At 48.3% G+C, this 20,595-nt stretch overlaps 1 protein-coding gene across 2 annotated transcripts in view; it reads left to right on the forward strand.

The window, feature by feature from the left end:
• The window catches only part of LOC137518158 (macrophage mannose receptor 1-like), a 493,922-nt gene that overhangs the window by 96,230 nt on the left and 377,097 nt on the right, over positions 1–20,595 (forward strand). For both annotated transcript variants that reach the window (XM_068235572.1, XM_068235573.1), the window contains exon 9: positions 8,046–8,165. In XM_068235572.1, the coding sequence (XP_068091673.1) occupies positions 8,046–8,165 (120 nt within the window). The remainder of the gene's footprint in view (positions 1–8,045; positions 8,166–20,595) is intronic.

The following is a 20,595-nucleotide window of genomic DNA, read 5'->3' on the forward strand; positions in this document are numbered from 1 at the left end:
GTTTTTATTGTGCTGAGGAAGGCCATGTGGTACAGAATTGTCCAAAGAAGTCGGTAAACGCTGCCGCCTAGGTGTAGTTAGAGGTAATACCCTGGGCGAGCCACTTCTACCTCTAAATAAGAATCGAGTTAATCTTCCATGCTCCATTACTTGGAACAACCAGGTGTTCACGTCTGAAGCATTTGTGGACTCTGGTTCTGAAGCCAATTTTATTGATTTCGATTTTGTAATGAAATTGGGTATTCCTGTGCTTCCTTTGGACCGACAATTCATGATCACGGCCGTAGATGATTCTCCTCTGCAAAATAAACGTCCTTTGCCTCAAACACCACTCTTAGTATGTACTGTTGGGGTTTTGCATAGGGAAAGGTTAAAGTTTTTTGTGTTACAAATGGCAACCTCTACTATTGAATGGGAATGCCATGGTTGCAACAGAATTCTCCACAGATTGATTGGGCCACTGGCCAGTTACTCAGTTGGTCAGATTATTGTCACGCCCATTGTTTAGAGAAGGTTGCGGTCTGTACTACTAAGGTACAAGTAAAGGGTATACCTGAACAATATGCAGAGTTTGCGGATGTGTTTTGTCCTAAGGCAGCTGATAAACTCCCACCTCATCGGAGTTTCGATTGTCCTATTGAGTTGAGATCAGGTTGCATGCCCCCTAGAGGCCATTTGTAGAACTTGTCGGGTCCCGAGAAAATCGCTATGCAAGAATATATCAAAGAGAATTTAGCTAAAGGCTTCATCCGTCCCTCTCGATCACCAGCTGGAGCAGGGTTCTTTTTTGTACATAAGAAGGACGGAGGCCTTAGGCCATGTATTTACTATCGTGGCTTGAATAAAATCACGGTAAAGAATCGTTACCATGCCCGTTTCTAGGGCCATGCGGGGCGTGCTGCCGCCCGGGGCGCTGTTGGGAGGGGGGCGCTGTAATGGAGGGGGGAGCACCGGAGCCGTGGGGAGGGCAGCCCGACCTCTCCCTCCCTCTCCCGGGCCGCCCTCCGTGCTCCCCCCTCAGATGTATAGTGAGGAGGCAGGAAGCGCTGTATACAACATACCTCCCTGGCTCCAAGCGCTGCTCTCTCGCCGCCGGTCTCTACTCTGCATAGATGCGGATACACACGCTGCTTCCGGAAGCAGCGTGTGTATCAGCATGTATACAGAGAGGAGACCGGCGGCGAGAGAGCAGCGCTTGGAGCCAGGGAGGTATGTTGTATACAGCACTTCCTGCCTGCTCACTATACATCTGAGGGGGGAGCACGGAGGGCGGCCCGGGAGAGGAAGGGAGAGGTCGGGCTGCCCTCCCTGCGGCTCTGGTGCTCCCCCCTCCAGTATGGGGGACAGCTACCTATCTAACCTATCCTGGGGGGGCACCTACCTAGTCTAACCTACACTGGGGGGCAGCTACCTAATCTAACCTATACTGGGGGGCAGCTACCTAATCTAACCTATACAGGGGGCCCCCCTATCTAACCTATACTGGGGGGGCACCTACCTAATCTAACCTACACTGGGGGGCAGCTACCTATCTAACCTATACTGGGGGGCACCTACCTAATCTAACCTACACTGGGGGGGAAGCTACCTATCTAACCTATACTGGGGGGGCAGCTACCTATCTAACCTATCCTGGGGTGCACCTACCTAATCTAACCTACACTGGGGGGCACTTACCTAATCTAACCTACACTGGGGGGCAGCTAACTAATCTAACCTACGCTGGGGGGCACCTACCTTATCTAACCTACACTGGAGGGCAGCTACCTATCTAACCTATCCTGGGGGGCACCTACCTAATCTAACCTACAATAGGGGGCAGCTACCTATCTAACCTACACTGGGGGGCAGCTACCTATCTAACCTATACTGGGGGGCACCTACCTAATCTAACCTATGCTGGGGGGCAGCTACCTATCTAACCTATACTGGGGGGCACCTACATAATCTAACCTAAGCTGGGGGGCAGCTACCTATCTAACCTACACTGGGGGCCAGCTACCTATCTAACCTACACTGGGGGGCAGCTACCGATCTAACCTATACTGGGGGGCAGCTACCTATCTAACCTATACTGGGGGCAACTATTCTGGCTACCTATATTAGAGGCACCCACCTAGCTAACCTGTACTGGGGCACCTACCTATCTAACTTATACCCGGGGCGCCTGCCTATCTAACCTATACTGGGGGCAACTATACTGGCTACCTATACTGGAGGCACCTACCTGGCTAACCTATAGCGGGGGCATTTATACTGGCTCACCTATGCCTGGCTACCTATACTGGTGTACCTATTCTTGTCTACCTATACTGGGGGGACCTATACTAAGTGAAACTAGACCTGGCTAACCTATACTGCGGGCACCCATACCTTGCTCGGGGGGGGGGGGGGGGGGCGCAATTTTTACACCCTCGCCCTGGGTGCATTTTAGCCTAGAAACTGCACTGATCGTTACCCTTTGCCGTTGATCGACGATCTCTTTGCACAAATAACCAATGCTAGCATTGTTTCCAAGCTTGATTTACGGGGTGCTTACAATCTAATTCGCATTAGGGACGGCGATGAGTGGAAGATGGCCTTCAATACGCCGGACGGCCATTACGAGTATTTGGTCATGCCCTTTGGGTTGTGTAATGCCCCAGCCGTCTTCCAGGAGTTGATTAACAAGGTTTTTAGAGAGGTCTTGGGGAAATTTGTATTAGTATATTTGGATGATATACTAATCTTTTCTCCTAACCTATCTGAGCATAGGAATCATGTACGTTATGTGTTGAAGAAACTGAGGCAGAATTCATTATATGCCAAGCTCGAGAAGTGCCTTTTTGAGGTCACTGAGGTCTCCTTTTTGGGTTACGTGATCTCTACCACAGGTCTTTCCATGGATCCACAGAAAGTGACAGCTGTGCTGGATTGGCCACAACCAGTGGGACTAAAGGCACTTCAGAGATTTATTGGCTTTGCCAATTATTACAGAAGGTTCATAAAGGGCTTTTCTGCAGTGGTTTCACCGCTCACTCGCATGACCAAGAAGGGTGCGGATTCATATCACTGGTCCTCTGAGGCCCAAGAAGCTTTCATTCAGTTAAAAAAGTTGTTTTGCTCTGCACCCATCTTGAGACATGTTGATGTCACCCTCCCCTTCATAGTTGAAGTGGATGCCTCGGAAATTGGGGTGGGGGCTGTCTTGTCTCAACGCTCGGGTTCCCAAGGCAAGATGCACCCTTGCGCCTAGTTTTCACGCAGGTTTTCCCCTGCTGAGAGAAACTACGATGTGGGCAATAGGGAATTGCTGGCCATCAAGCTTGCCTTTGAGGAATGGCAACATTGGCTGGAGGGAGCAGAGCATACCATTACTGTGTATACCGATCACAAAAATTTGGAGTACATTGAAGGAGCCAAGAGGCTTAGTCCATGACAAGCCCGTTGGTCCTTATTTTTCTCGAGGTTCAGATTTGTTATCACTTATACCCCAGGTAGTAAGAACGTCGAGGCTGACGCTCTCTCCAGATGCTTTGAACCGGAGACAGCTCAACCCACTCTTCCCGAGAGCATTTTACCTCGCAAGATTGTGCTTGCGGCCACGGAGACTTGGGAGGACTGGGCACCCACATTAGCTACCTATCAACTCGATACCCCGGAAGGGAAACCTGAGGGGGTTCTATTTGTGCCACTGCCCTTTTGACTACAGATCATGCAACTATTCCATACCCATAAGAACGCAGGTCATCCCGGGGTCACTCGCACTCTAGATCTCCTCACCAGGTGTGTTTGGTGGCCTTCACTGGCATCTGATTACAAAGAGTTTGTCAGGGAGTGTGTGGTGTGTGCCAGGAGTAAACCTTTTCATCAGGCTCCTGTGGGTACTTTACAGCCTCTCTCAGTTCCGAGTGAACCCTGGACCCATCTGTCCATGGACTTTGTTGGGGAGCTTCCCAGGTCCGAGGGCATGTCAGTCATATGGGTGGTAGTTGACAGATTCAGCAAGATGGCCCATTTCATTCCTCTTAAAGGGTTCCCCTCTGCTCAGGAGTTAGCGGATCTGTTTGTGCAACACATCTTCCGGCTGCATGGTATTCCGGATGATGTGGTTTCAGATAGAGGGGTCCAATTTGTGTCGAAGTTTTGGAGGGCCTTTTGCCATGGTTTGGGTATGAATCTGTCATTTTCATCCGGGTACCACCCACAGACCAATGGGCAGACTGAAAGGGTTAATCAGGCTCTGGAGCAGTTTCTCAGGTGCTATTTGGCCGATGCACAGACTGAATGGGTTAAGTTTCTACCTTTTGCGGAATTTGCGCACAATAATCTGAGGAATTCTTCTACTGGACTCTCTCCTTTTCAGGTGGTCTCTGGAAGGTCTCCCAAATTTTCCCCGTTGCCAGTGTGTTCCTCTCCCTTCCCTGCCCTGGAAGACTGGCAAAGGACACTGAGGGAGCTTTGGGGACAAGTAAAGAGGAGCTTGGGGACAGCTTTCCAGAGTCAGAAAAGACAGGCCGATAAGAGACGTTCTGTTGAATGGCATTTTGCTCCAGGTGACAAGGTTTGGGTGTCTACAAAAACACAGAGCACTCAGACAATCATCTACCAAATTAGGTCCTAGGTTCATAGGGCCTTATCCAGTGACTAGAAAGATCAATGACGTCTCCTATGTGATTGATCTCCCGGCCAGTATGAGATGTGGTAGGTCCTTTCACGTCTCATTGTTGAAACCAGCAGTGTATGTGGATTCCTCTTCCCCCCCCCCCCCCTGTGATAGTGGAAGGTCAAACAGAATACGAGGTGGAGAAGATTTTAGATTCTCATCTCGTACAGAATTCTGTACAGTATCTGGTCCATTGGAAGGGTTATGGGGTGGAGGACAGATCTTGGGTCCCAGAGGACCGCATGCATGCTGAGAAATTGAGGAAGAGGTTTCATCAGTTACATCCTGAGATACCAGGGAAGAAGTGTCCGGAGTCCACTCCTCAAGGGGGGGGGGGGGGTACTGTGAGGGTTAGCAGAAGTACTGCCGCCACAATCAGTGGCAGGGCGGCGGTTTCTGCGTCCCAGCCGGCGGTTTCCACCGCACAGTCAGATTCCAACATGCTGCCTCAGGGCAGCAGGGATACCGTCGCCGCGGCCGCCGGAATGGCGGCGGTTCCCGCGACCCAGCCGGCACCTGCTAACCTTCTTGTTAATACGGACATTGGTCAAAGCCTCTCTGACACTCAGAGGCTGAGGCTTACGCGCGCGCGGGCCAGGCGACAGGACCTTTATGCTAGTAGAAGGGCTGTCACCTGACCAAGCTGGTCAGCTGACTCCATCTGCCCTTCTGATTGGCTGAGTGACTGGGGTGGAGCTTGGGAGCGCTCCCAGTACATATAGGACCTGTATGCCAGTCATTCCCTGTCTGCAGTTGCGAATACTTTACGTGCTAGCTCTCAGACCATAGCCAGATCCGACAGTGTGCCAGAACCGGCAGGAGCTGGGAATCCACACTTAGTCAGATACTTGATAGCTTAACCACTTGCCGACCGCACGCTTATACCGTGCGTCGGCAAAGTGGCAGCTGCAGGACCAGCGACGCAGTTCTGCGTCGCCGGCTGCAGGCTAATTAATCAGGAAGCAGCCGCTCGCGCGAGCGGCTGCTTCCTGTCAATTCGCGGCGGGGGGCTCCGTGAATAGCCTGCAGGCCGCCGATGGCGGCTCGCAGGCTAAATGTAAACACAAGCGGAAATAATCCGCTTTGTTTACATTGTACGGCACTGCTGCGCAGCAGCGCCGTAAGGCAGATCGGCGATCCCCGACCAATCAGCGGCCGGGGATCGCCGCCATGTGACAGGGGACGTCCTGTCACTGGCTGCACAGGACGGATAGCGTCCTGTGCAGCCCGGATCACTGGGCATGATAGGTAGGAGAGGGGGAAGCGGAATTTCGCCACGGAGGGCAACAATACAGCATGCAGAAGCGATCAGACCCCCCCTGCACATCATCCCCCTAGGGGGGAAAAAAGGGGGGCAATCTGATCGCTCTGCGTGCCCGTTGATCTGTGCTGGGGGCTGCAGAGCCCACCCAGCACAGATCCCAACAAACAGCGCTGGTCCTTAAGGGGGGGTAAAGGGTGGGTCCTCAAGTGGTTAAAGTACTAATTGAACTGTATATTTGTTATGACCTCTTGCTTGTCTGACCTCGCTCTAGTCTTCTGATTCTGTACCTTGCCTATATGATCTTGTTGCCGAAAACATTGCTGATTGCACTACACACTGACTCTGTCTCTCGATTCTGTACTGTCTCTGTCCGTGAGTTGCTGAATCTGCTTGTCTGACTATGCTACCCTCAGCACTAGGTTTACCTAGGCTGAGGGGTTCGAGTATTTCCGCTCCTCGGAAATATCCTGCTGCATCAAGGTCTGAATCGCCATTTCCACCCAGGCATTCCTTGACCTTAGCAAAGATCTCCTACTCCTTAGGTGATTCTTGGCTGCAGTAGTATCATATCACCTCGTTCCATCAGGTGATCTCACTACCCTGCAGACTGGGATCTAACTGCCAACTGATCCTCGGCTGAAGTAGTGTCTGGTTGCTACATTGTGTTTATCATATAGTTTATAGGACTTCTGCTCCTCAGGAGTCTCTGACAACTCTTGTGTGCTCATTCGTTACTGTTGCACCAATCACTCACACTACAGGTGTCCAGAGGTTAGTCTGTACTTGCATTATTGGTGATTCTGCAGATCATCCATAATCGAGTTTTTATCTGTATTCTTGGTGATTCTGCAGATCATCAACAATCAGATTCTCTCTGTGAGTTGACACCAATCGTTACAGCTACCTCCTCACCTTCATCAATATTGTTCAGTAGAACAATTAATGTACTGCAATACCAGTTGCCTGGCTGTTAGGGATGGTCGGAAATGCCAATTTCCGATTCCGCGGAAAATCCGCATTCCGACATTGCCAATTCCTGCTACTTTTACCGATTCCGCTTTCCACTACCAATTTCCGCATTCCGATGCGGATTTCCGTTAGAAATTGCGGAAATTGCCCCCGACTTTACATCGATTTTCTCAAAAACTATGAGGTCTTTTTGAAAACTTTGTTTCATCTTGTTCACAAGATTCTGTTTAATAAACCCTGAAAATTTGGTGTGTCTAAGTCTTATGGGGGCTGTGCTATTAACCGCTAAAGTTGGCAGATTTTTACTGTAATGTAAAATGCAGAAAATCTGCATTATCCAATATGCGGTAATTTTAAGCCAAGCAGAAGACGCAAAATGAATAAGCCAATCAGAGAATGCGGAAATTTCCGCCTAAATCCCAATTCTCTGATTGGTTTATTCATTCTGAGTCTCCTGATTGGCTTAAAATTACCCCATATTGGATAATGCAAATTTTCTGCATTTTACATGACAGTAAAAATCCGCCGTCTTTAGCGGTTAACAGCAAAGCCCCCATAGATCCTAGAAACACCAAATTCTCAGGGTTTATTAAACTGAACCTTGTGAACAAGATGCAAAAAAGTTTTCAAAAAGACCTTATAGTTTTTGAGAAAATCGATGTTAAAGTTGGCGGAAATTTCCACGATACCGCACTTGTATTACCGATTTCCACATTCCGATGCGGAAATGCAATTTCCGATCGGAATTTTGGAAATAGCATTTCCGCGGAATCCGAATGAGCATCCCTACTGGCTGTCCTGCTGATCCTCTGCCTCTAATACTTTCAGCCACAGACCCTGAACAAGCATTATTGTCAGATCTATCAAGATTAGCTGTATGCTTGTTTCAGGTGTGCAGCATGTACGACAGTAGTGCGACATGTGCGACTTCAGCCAAAGACACCGGGTTAACGGAGCCACCAGCAAGACCACGGAAGGGACTCTGAGGACACCGATGGACCTTGCGGGCTACAGGGCGGGCGGGGGTACTTGGGTGGTGGGGATGGGGTTCTGGAGGAAACCAAAGGTAAGTCCAGATTCCATTTATTTTCACTGTTCAGGTTCCCTTTTTGGAAAAAAGACACATTAATGTACAGTATTTAATGTATTTTTTTCCTCCATACTTAGGACGGCCGCTGGGCAGATAAAATGTGCGAGAGGACGTTTCCTTTTCTGTGCAAAAGAAAACCATTGTCAACAGACCATGAAATGGGGCCCAGTATTGAAGATGAGGAGGGCTGTAGTAAGGTACTACATGTAAACTAAAACTGAAGTGAACACAAAATTTATAAAATAAATAATTATATTTATAGGAATTTTCTGAAGTTCGATATTTTTCTTTTGAGATACAAAATTAGGATTAAAGATTGGAATGACTCACTTTTATCTGCTGCTACATGTTACATTAGTTAGCGCCCATACAGAGTAATGATGACCTATTGAATTTCTTATACGTTCCTTGCTGTCAAGGGTTTGTCAAGCCAATTTTTTAGTCTTATGTTATATAAATAGTTACCTGGGAGAATTACTCTGCAATTTTACTTCAATGATTGCATAGATAGTGTTATTTATTATCCTGGAAAATTAATCCTAGCAATGAAAAAGGAAATAATAAATGAAACCCAGGCAAGTTCTATGTAGCCTTGGTACTGTATAAACACATCATTATTTTGTAAAATAGTAAATACATCTAACGATAATAAAAATAATGTTAAAAGGTTTGTTTGAATTCGAGTAATATAGCTAGAAGTTAAAGGGGAACTTCAGCCTAAACAAACATTCTGTCATTAAGTTACATTAGTTATGTTAAATAAAATAGAAAGGTAATATAATCTGTTACCCAGTACCACCCTGTTTTAAAAGAACAGGCAAATGTTTGTGATTTCATTGGGGCAGCCATTTTTTTCATGGGGGCAGACATCTTTTTGGTTTAAAGGAGGTGACAGGGAGCATGAGACAGTTCCAACTATCCTGTGTCCTGATCACCCCTCCCAGCTGCATGCGCTAGGCTTCAAATCTCAAATGCCAAATAAAAAAAAAAAGTGCACCAAAACCGCAAAACGAGAACAACATCATCAGAAATCCCATCATGCTTTGCGCAGCATCAGGGGGGAAAATGCCCCTCTCAGTCTTCTTCTGTGCAGCTAAAAGTAAGGCTTGGATAAGAAAAACAAAGTTCTGATGCTGTGAAACTGTTAAAGAAACACCAAGCCTGTTCAGTGCTGCTGAGTAGATTTTTAGTCTGGAGCCTCACTTTAAGATAGAACAAATTAATGTATGAGTCTGAGACCCCTGGCAGAGCTGCATTTCTGAAAAGGCCACAAACAACAACAACAAACAACATTTGTAAAGCGCTTTTCTCCCGTAGGACTCAAAGCGAATAAGCATGGCTCAGACCATCGTGGTACAGAGGAAGAATTTTATAAGTCCGGAAATGCCAGGCTAAACAGGTGGCTTTTCAATCTGGATTTGAATAGCTCCAGGGATGGTGCTGTCTTTACTGGGTGAGGCAGGGAGTTCCAAAGAGTAGGGGCAGCATGACAGAAGGCTCTGTCTCCAGATTTTTTGAGGTGCACTCTGGGAGTGACCAAGTTTATAGAACTTGCTGCGAAGGATCGGTGTAATGTGACAGTGGCGAGGCTGGTTAGTTAGTAATCTGGCAGCAGCATTCTGCACTAATTGCAGGCGACGCAGGTCCTTTTTGGGAAGGCCAGCATAAAGGGCATTGCAGTAGTCCAGCCGTGATGTGATAAAGGCGTGAACTAGGGTTGGAAGATCCTCTGGGGGAATCAGATGTTTAATCTTTGCAATGTTCTTAAGATGAAAGTAGGAAGATTTAACTACAGATGGAATTTGGTTTCTGAAACTCAAGTTCTCAGGCCTTAGGCAGTTGTGGCTCCAGGTGGCAGCTGAACATGGTAGAGGGGTTGGTGGATATTGAGGAAGAAGCTGCAAATAGAAAAAGAGGGCTGCAACAGGGGATCTGCTGCCACTGAACGCTGTATATGTAAGAGAGACGGACTGCTGTACATGGGAGTTACACATGGAAGAGTGGGCTGCACATGCACTGGGAGGGCATCTGCTGCTCGTGTAATAGGAGCAGGGCCGGCCTTAGGTTTCACAGCGCCCTGAGCGTAACCAGATTTTGGTGCCCCCCCCCCCCCCCACATTCATCCTCTTCGCTTGTGAGTGCACCACACACACATACATACACTAATGGGGGGGGGGGGATCTGCTGCCTAAATACACTAAAAGGGGATCTGCGACTGCAAGACTAGTAGCCTAAGCCTATATACACTAAAGGGGGGATCTGCCTACATATACAAGACTAGTAGCCTATATACACTAAGGGGGGGATCTGCCAGATCCCCCCCCCCCCTTAGTGTATATAGGCTTAGGCTACTAGTCTTGCAACAGACCCCCCCCCCAGATTAGTGTATCCAGCAGCATAAGCATATTCCCCCTTTAGCGTAGGGAGGTTGGGGAGCCTTGCTTCTTGCTGGTCAGTCTCCTCTTCTTACTGTCTGCAGAGCAGTCTGCAGACTTAGTGCCAGTGTAGGTGCCAGGATTCTGGGAGCAGGAGAGAAGGACTCGTCGTCACTCAGGACATTGTCACAGGGCTGAGTGGCACACATGCTGCTCGCTTCTCGGCAGCAGCCTGAGGCTCAGCGCGCCTCCGTCCATCCGGATTCCTGACATATAGCTATAAGTCCCCCCAGTATAGTTAGCCAGGCATAGGTGACCCAGTAAAGGTAGCCAGCTATAGATCCAGTATAGGTTAGCCAGGTAGGTGCCCCCAGTATAGGTAGCTGGTATACTTGCCCCAGTATAGGTTAGATAGGCATTTGTCCCAGCTATAGGTTAGATAGGTAGGTGCCCCCAGTACAGGTTAGATAAGTAGCTGCCCCCAGTGTATAGGTTAGATAGGTAGGTACCTGCAATATAGGTTAGATAGGTAGCTGCCCCAGTATAGGTTAGATAGGTAGGTACCCGCAACATAGGTTAGATAGGTAGCTGCCCCCAGTATAGATTAGATAGGTAGCTGCCCCCAGTATAGGTTAGATAGGTAGGTACCCCCAGTATAGATTAGATAGGTAGCTGCCCCCAGTATAGATTAGATAGGTAGCTTCCCCAGTATAGATTAGATAGGTAGCTGCCCCAGTATAGATTAGATAGGTAGCTGCCGCGTACATCAAAAAAGGGCGTCGGGAAAAAAGGGCGCGTGGTGTAAACGATAAACAGTATTATCGTTTATAGAAATATTGTGTAGAATTTCGTTTACAAATAGTGTTTTAAGAATTTATAAATCACTAAATAATGTGTATGAGATCGGCAATTCGTAAAACGTTAATCTTCCCTGTTTGTAAAGTGAAACTTATATTTACGTTTATTAAAAACCCTTCCTGTACCTATCCCTAACCCCTAGACCCCCTGTTGGTGCCTAAACCTAAGACCCCCCAGTTGGTGCCTAAACCTAAGACCCCCCAGTTGGTGCCTAAACCTAAGACCCCCCAGTTGGTGCCTAAACCTAAGACCCCCCTGTTGGTGCCTAAACCTAATACCCCCCAGTTGGTGCCTAAACCTAAGACCCCCCTGTTGGTGCCTAAACCTAATACCCCCCAGTTGGTGCCTAAACCTAAGACCCCCCTGTTGGTGCCTAAACCTAAGGCCCCCCAGTTGGTGCCTAAACCTAAGACCCCCCTGTTGGTGCCTAAACCTAAGACCCCCCTGTTGGTGCCTAAACCTAAGACCCCCCAGTTGGTGCCTAAACCTAAGACCCCCCCTGGTGGTGCCTAAACCTAAGACCCCCCTGGTGGAGCCTAAACCTAAGACCCCCCCTGGTGGTGCCTAAACCTAAGACCCCCTATGGATAATAATGTTTTACAAACATTAATAAATAAAAAATGTAAATAAAAAAATGTAAATAATTTTTTTGGGTGGATAATGTTTTAGAAATGTTTTAGAAATAGTGATTTAGTATCTTTATAAACGTTATTCGTCACGGGCTCATTTTGTAAATTTAAATCATCACAAACATAGTTATAAAACCTTAAAAATCTCCGGGCGCCGTTTGTAAAACGTTAATAATCTCCAGAGCCCTTTTTTCCCTGTTCGGCGCCCATTAAACGATATTTATAATGGGAGTGAATGGGGCGCCCTTTTTGTCCACTTGTCTCATGCGCCCAAATCTACTGCTTCCGTAGCTGCCCCCCAGTATAGGTTAGATAGGTAGGTGCCCCCAGTATAGGTTAGATAGGTAGGTGCCACCAGTATAGATTAGATAGGTAGCTTCCCCCAGTATAGATTAAATAGGTAGCTGCCCCAGTATAGATTAGATAGGTAGCTGCCCCCAGTATAGGTTAGATAGATAGCTGCCCCCAGTATAGATTAGATAGGTAGCTGCCCCCAGTATAGATTAGATAGGTAGCTGCCCCCAGTATAGATTAGATAGGTAGCTGCCTCCCAGTATAGGTTAGATAGATAGGTGCCCCCAGTATTGGCTAGATAGGTAGCTGTCCCCCAGTATAGGTTAGATAGGTAGGTGCCCCCAGTATAGATTAGATAGGTAGCTGCCCCCCATTATAGGTTAGATAGGTAGGTACCCCCAGTATACATTAGATAGGTAGCGGCCCCCCAGTATAGGTTAGATAGGTAGGTGCCCCCAGTATTGGCTAGATAGGTAGCTGCCCCCCAGTATAGATTAGATAGGTAGCTGCCCCCCAGTATAGATTAGATAGGTAGCTGCCCCCCAGTATAGGTTAGATAGGTAGCTGCCCCCCAGTATTGGTTAGATAGGTAGGTGCCCCCAGTATTGGCTAGATAGGTAGCTGCCCCCAGTATAGATTAGATAGGTAGATAGGTACCTCCCCTCAGGGGGGAGCCGCGGGGAGGGCAGCCCGACCTCTCCCTCCCTTCCTCTCCGGGCCACCCTCTGTGCTACCCCTTCCGATGCAGACTGCAGCAATGCAGAGAGAACAACTCACCTCCGTGGTTCCGATCACCGGCGCCGCTCACTTGCCGCTGGTCGCCTCTTCTACCTAGTCGCTGATACTCACTACACTTCCTGTTAAGCAGGAAGTTTAGTGTCATGTGTATCAGCGACTAGGTAGAAGAGGCGACCAGCGGCAAGTGAGCGGCGCCAGCGATCGGAACCAAGGAGGTGAGTTGTTCTCTCTGCATTGCTGCAGTCTGCATCGGAGGGGGGAGCACAGAGGGTGGCCCGGAGAGGAAGGGAGGGAGAGGTCGGGCTGCCCTCCCCGCGGCTGCGGCTCTCCCCTCCTCGTCACTCAGGACATTGTCACAGGGCTGAGTGGCACACCTGCTGCGCGCTTCTCGACAGCAGCCTGAGGCTCAGCGCGCCTCCGTCCATCCGGATTCCTGACATATAGCTATAAGTCCCCCCAGTATAGTTAGCCAGGCATAGGTGACCCAGTAAAGGTAGCCAGCTATAGATCCAGTATAGGTTAGCCAGGTAGGTGCCCCCAGTATAGGTAGCTGGTATACTTGCCCCAGTATAGGTTAGATAGGCATTTGTCCCAGCTATAGGTTAGATAGGTAGGTGCCCCCAGTACAGGTTAGATAAGTAGCTGCCCCCAGTGTATAGGTTAGATAGGTAGGTACCTGCAATATAGGTTAGATAGGTAGCTGCCCCAGTATAGGTTAGATAGGTAGGTACCCGCAATATAGGTTAGATAGGTAGCTGCCCCCAGTATAGATTAGATAGGTAGCTGCCCCCAGTATAGGTTAGATAGGTAGGTACCCCCAGTATAGATTAGATAGGTAGCTGCCCCCAGTATAGATTAGATAGGTAGCTGCCCCAGTATAGATTAGATAGGTAGCTGCCCCCAGTATAGATTAGATAGGTAGCTGCCCCCCAGTATAGGTTAGATAGGTAGCTGCCCCCAGTATAGGTTAGATAGGTAGGTGCCCCCAGTATAGGTTAGATAGGTAGGTGCCACCAGTATAGATTAGATAGGTAGCTGCCCCCAGTATAGATTAAATAGGTAGCTGCCCCCAGTATAGAATAGATAGGTAGCTGTCCCCAGTATAGATTAGATAGATAGCTGCCCCCAGTATAGATTAGATAGGTAGCTGCCCCCAGTATAGATTAGATAGGTAGCTGCCCCCAGTATAGATTAGATAGGTAGCTGCCTCCCAGTATAGGTTAGATAGATAGGTGCCCCCAGTATTGGCTAGATAGGTAGCTGTCCCCCAGTATAGGCTAGATAGGTAGGTGCCCCCAGTATAGATTAGATAGGTAGCTGCCCCCCATTATAGGTTAGATAGGTAGGTGCCCCCAGTATAGATTAGATAGGTAGCTGCCCCCCAGTATAGGTTAGATAGGTAGGTGCCCCCAGTATTGGCTAGATAGGTAGCTGCCCCCCAGTATAGATTAGATAGGTAGCTGCCCCCCAGTATAGATTAGATAGGTAGCTGCCCCCCAGTATAGGTTAGATAGGTAGCTGCCCCCCAGTATTGGATAGATAGGTAGGTGCCCCCAGTATTGGCTAGATAGGTAGCTGCCCCCAGTATAGATTAGATAGGTAGGTAGGTACCTTCCCTCATAGTGGAGGGGGAGCCACGGGGAGGGCAGCCCGACCTCTCCCTCCCTTCCTCTCCGGGCCACCCTCTTGTGCTACCCCCTCCGATGCAGACTGCAGCAATGCAGAGAGAACAACTCACCTCCGTGGTTCCGATCGCCGGCGCCGCTCACTTGCCGCTGGTCGCCTCTTCTACCTAGTCGCTGATACACAGTACACTTCCTGTTAAGCAGGAAGTTTAGTGTAGTGTGTATCAGCGACTAGGTAGAAGAGGCGACCAGCGGCAAGTGAGCGGCGCCAGCGATCGGAACCAAAGAGGTGTGTTGTTCTCTCTGCATTGCTGCAGTCTGCATCGGAGGGGGGAGCACAGAGGGTGGCCCGGAGAGGAAGGGAGGGAGAGGTCGGGCTGCCCTCCCCGCGGCTGCGGGTCTCCCCTCCATCACGTTGGCCACACGGGCATGTTTGTCTCCCATCACCCCCAGTAGCGGCACCAGGGGGCGGAGCGAGACGGACCCAGGCGGGGCCCGCAGCAGCAGCAGCCACATGCAGCCAGTCAGCAGGAGCGCCCCCCTGGCAGCCGGCGCCCTGAGCGATCGCTCTGGTCGCTCAGGTCAAAGGCCGGCCCTGAATAGGAGCCACAAGAAACTTGGTCTAGGGGCAGAAAAGTGTAAATCATTTACATGGCTCCATATTTAAAATAAACCTGACATGGGGGGATTTAAAAAAAAAAATACATACCTGGGGCGTTCTCCAGCCCCCTTGCCGCCCTCCTCTGCCCCTGAATCGTCCAGAAATAAAAAAAAGACAGGCAGAGGCAGGCCACACTGCAAGGGTCACAGTGCTGTGATTTCTTGTGGCCCTAGAATATTGCCCAGTGTTCAGAGGGCATGTACCCTGAACTCAAAAAGGCTGATGACGTAGTTGACTGGCTTACATAGCACACTCCATCTTCTACTGCTTCTGCTAGGAACATTGTCACATTATCCTCATTCTGCTCTGATATGGGAGCCCCACGACATACCACTTGCCCCACCACCCCTGGACCTCTAAGGGCAAGGGCCTTACAGACCTGTTAGTGCTCAATTCTCAAGTGAATGGTCGCATAACTAGTTAGCATGAAGGAGTTCACAATAAGCAAAAGAAAACACAAAAAAATTGCAATAAAAAAATTGTATAGCTATGCATAGTTTGCAGGGGTGATTTCATTGTCTAGGGCCAATACATAGCCGGCCTTTGATATGAGCGACCGGAGCGGTCGCTCAGGGCGCCAGCTTCCAAGGGGGCGCCTAAAGCTGGTTGCCTATACTGAGGGCACCTACACCTGATTTCCTATACTGAGGGTGTCAGGAATCGGCCCGCAGCACGCCTGCGTATACGGTTCCCGACTGCGGGTTTGACCAGATCAAGCGGGGAGCAGCCTTATTCGAGCTACCAACAAGGCTGTGACCCCTCAAAACACTTTTCACTGCCACCACTAGCGGTTCGCTAGACACTTCCACTCTGCTGTTGAGTCCTCAGAGCGCAATCCGCGTTTTCGTATTCGGGTCAGCTTTGCGCTTAGGCCGAATACGGGAACGCCATGCACCCACACACACACACAGTTGCAATCTTACACTGGAGTGAAGCAAAACCACTAACAGTCGTTCCGAACGATACTGTTAGCCACTCAGCTGTCGCTACTTGCACTGGCGTTTTCGTACATTGGGTCAGCTGCGCGCTTTAGGCCAACGTATGACAATCACACACAATGCAATTACAATTTCATATGGTAGTGTTGCTCAAGCATACAATTAGGCATGGATTTATACACAGTTGCACTTGAATCTCTTCTAGGCTATGAGTGTTAGTTTAGCACAGCAGAAGTCAAGCTTATTAAATATTGATTTAATATTCCATAAAAAACATGGAACAATGCAGAACTTAATATATACAAAAGATGTACAAAAACAAAGTAAAAAAAGTTACAAAGATAAAAGTTACAAAAATACAAGCTACAAAAATACACACACGGATATTTGCGTAAAAATAAACGGGGGAAAAAAGAACGTTACCAGCTAAGGTTAGAACGTTGTTTGACGGGAGGACGCCGTTTCGACCAGGAGTCGCGATCATCCCTAGCTAAAGCGCTACCTCCAAAAGAAGATTCTTTCTAGGTATCTGGCTCTGCTTTTTATACTGTGAGATACGCCCGGAGGCTGCAACTTCCTTGGGGAGGGGAGGAACTAGTTTTAATTAAATCTCAGACATAATTCCATTTCCAGGTAAAAGTCTATACATCAAAAAATTGTGAAGTGAGGCTTTCCAACTCCAGGTGAAAACTTCATTAAGGCTTTTTCCTGTCTCCGTTCAAACATTCCTGTTCCTATTCACCATCTGTCACCTTCAGAGGCACCTGTAGTGGTCATTGACAAACAGACCATCACACCTGAGACAGCTTCCTTCTAGCAGACAATGGTAGAGTTGATCTACATACAGACTAACACATTAGCATTCAGGTTCCTGGCCAGGTGACACCTTCAACAGCCAGACTAGCTTTTAGCAGACCTCCGTATCGGAGGCAGTGCAGACAGAAAAATGACAAAATATGTCCCTGTATTCCCTAACATCATCAGCACCCCAATATATCACCACAGAGGGCACCTATAGCTGGCTACCTTTACTGAGGGCACCAACACCTGGCTACCTATACTGGAGGCACCAACACATGACTACCTATACTAGAGGCACCTACGCCTGGCTACCTATTGGGGGGATGGAGACCTTCAACTGACTTCCTATACTGGGGGCACCTATGCTTGGCAACCTAATTGAGGGCACCTACACATGAGATCCTATACTGGGGGTACCTATACCTGGCTACCTACCTATACTGAGTCTGAAGGCGTTTGGGTGGGGGGGCGCACTGCGGCTATAACGTGTGGTGCAAATTGTCGGTGCTGTGCTATCATTCTAAATGGGGCGGGAGGCGGCTAACTGTCCCACTGATTGTTTTTATTAATATTCCTGAAAGGTTCTAGCCTTCATTTTTAGTGTATTCAGGATAATGCACTCTTTCCATCCATTCGTGGTTATTAAAAGTATTTTTCTATTATACATACGTAACGTGTCACGGAGATCTGAGCATTTGTGTCACAATGTCAAAAAGGTTGGGAACCACTGTTCTAGGAGATATCTCAGGAGAAAAGGGGAATTGCATATGGGCCTGTGTGTGTGTATACATGCGTGTGTGTGTGAGCATATGCACGCGAGAAGAGGATGAAAGGGGGGGGGGGCACAAAAATCAGGTTTCGCTCAGTGCGCTGTGAAACCTAAGGCCGGCCCTGGGCCAATATGTTACCAGTAACGGTCGCCAAAGGTTAGGTTACACACCCATGCTGGTCTGTTCAGTGTTGCCCCAGACACCTACGGGCAAGGGCCTTACAGACCTGTTAGTGCTCAATCTCACGTTGCTGAACGGTCGTGTAACTAGTTAGCCTGGGAGCATAAACCTAACTGTCTGCCACCTGAGTTAAGTGTCATTCAGTTCCCTGAACATTTTTTTTTTCTAAATCACTATGTTTTTCAAAAATACTAGTGCATGATCAGGCCATAGATCAGCAGGAGCAGGAAGAGGAAGAGTTGTGGTCGAAATCACCACTAGAAGGAGCACAAATCAAAAACTGATGCCTAATGTTAAAAACTGGCTGCTCTGGGGTAATCTGAATAGATAGCAATGGACGGGGCTTCAGGCAGATTGGGGGTGGAGCTAGCTGCATGGATGGCTATGGACTGGGCGTCCATAGAAATCCATGCATCCAGCTCCGCCCCCTGATCTCTGTGAAGCCGGCCTCGTCCATTGCCATCCATCCAGATCTCCCTGCACACATATCTGTTAGCGGCTGTCCCATCCCTAATAGTCTTCACGAGACAGTGCTCGCCGCAGCTTCACTATGCTCACTGGGCTAGTGCAGATGGATGTGGTGGCGGCCGGTGGATGACATCACAGGCGGACGCCATGTCAGTAAAAAAAAAAAACATGTGCGCCCTTACTGGTGTGTGCCTAGGGACATATGTCCCCCTTGCCCCCCCTCCCAACAGTACGCCTCTGTTCAACATATCACTTACAGGTACGTAAAAAAAAAAATTGATTCATTAAAATATAGAATAAAGAAATAAGATATAGCATATAGGTAGTTACAAAATTATCTCACTGCAGGTAATTTATTTCATCTTAGTTGTTCCATCATTCTCCACTTCCACAAACTATTTCAGCAGCCCCTTTTCTATTGGCGTGCGATACGTGCAATCGCCCGGGGCGCTGGATTGTTGCGGCAGGAGCGGGGCGCAGAGGTGGTGGGAGCGAGTATAATAGTAATAACTCACCTCCGTTCAGCAGACTAGCCGATCCCACGCTGCTTCAATGTACTTCCTTTCCCGGCATCTGTCTCAGTAACAGCACCCCCTGTGATGATGTTCCGCATGTCAACACAGGGGGCGCTGTTACCGAGACAGATGTCGGGAAAGGAAGTACATTGAAGGCTAGCTACGTGGGATCGGCTATTCTGCTCTGCTGAACAAAGGTGAGTTATTACTATGCCCGCTCCCACCACGCTGCAGCACCTACCTACCTACCTAATCTATACTGCAGCACCTACCTATCTAATCTATACTGCAGCACCTACCTACCTAATCTATACTGCAGCACCTACCTACCTACCTAATCTATACTGCAGCACCTCCCTACCTACTCTATACTGCAGCACCTACCTACCTACCTAATCTATACTGCAGCACCTACCTACCTACCTAATCTATACTGCAGCACCTACCTACCTACCTACTCTATACTGCAGCACCTACCTACCTACCTAATCTATACTGCAGCACCTACCTACCTACCTAATCTATACTGCAGCACCTACCTATCTAATCTATACTGCAGCACTACCTACCTAATCTATACTGCAGCACCTCCCTACCTACTCTATACTGCAGCACCTACCTACCTACCTAATCTATACTGCAGCACCTACCTACCTACCTAATCTATACTGCAGCACCTCCCTACCTACTCTATACTGCAGCACCTACCTACCTACCTAATCTATACTGCAGCACCTACCTACCTATCTAATCTATACTGCAGCTCTACCTACCTATCTAATCTATGCTGCAGCACCTACCTACCTAATCTATACTGCAGCACCTACCTACCTACCTAATCTATACTGCAGAACCTACCTACCTACCTAATCTATACTGCAGCACCTACCTACCTACCTAATCTATACTGCTGCCCGTACCTACCTATACTGCAGCACCTGCTTACCTAACCTATACTGCAGTCACTTACCTACCTAACCTATACTGCAGCACCTACTTACCTAACCTATACTGCAGTCACTTACCTACCTAATCTATACTGCAGTCACTTACCTACCTAACCTATACAGCAGTTACTAACCTACCTAACCTATACTGCAATAACTTACCTACCTAACCTATACTGCAGTCACCTACCTATCTAAGCTATACTGCAGCCAGGCACCTACCTTTCTAACCTATACTGGCACCTACCTATCTAAGCTATACTGCAGTCACCTTCCTAATAAGCTTTACTGCAATCACTTACCTACCTAACCTATACAGCAGTCACTTACCTACCTAACCTATACTGCAGTCACTTACCTACCTAACCTATACAGCAGGCACCTACTTATCTAAGCTATACTCCAGTCACCTCCCTATCTAAGCTATACTGCAATTACTTACCTACCTTACCTTTACCGCAGTCACTTACCTATCTAAGCTGTACTGCAGTCACCTACCTAACCTATACTGACCCCTACCTATCTAAGCTGTACTGCAGTCACCTACCTATCTAACCTATACAGCAGTCACTTACCTACTTAACCTATACTGCAGTCACCTACTTGTCTAACCTATACTGGCACCTACCTATCTAACCTATACAGCATTCACTTACCTAATTAACCTATACTGCAGTCACCTACCTGTCTAACCTTTACTGCAGTCACTTACCTACCTAAAATATACTGCAGTCACCTACCTATCTAACCTATACTGCAGTCACCTACCTATCTAACCTATACTGCAGTCACTTACCTACCTAACCTATGCAGCAGACACCTACCTAT

This window comes from Hyperolius riggenbachi, chromosome 5, assembly GCF_040937935.1.
Source record: "Hyperolius riggenbachi isolate aHypRig1 chromosome 5, aHypRig1.pri, whole genome shotgun sequence".
In the NCBI taxonomy this organism is placed as follows: Eukaryota; Metazoa; Chordata; class Amphibia; order Anura; family Hyperoliidae; genus Hyperolius; species Hyperolius riggenbachi.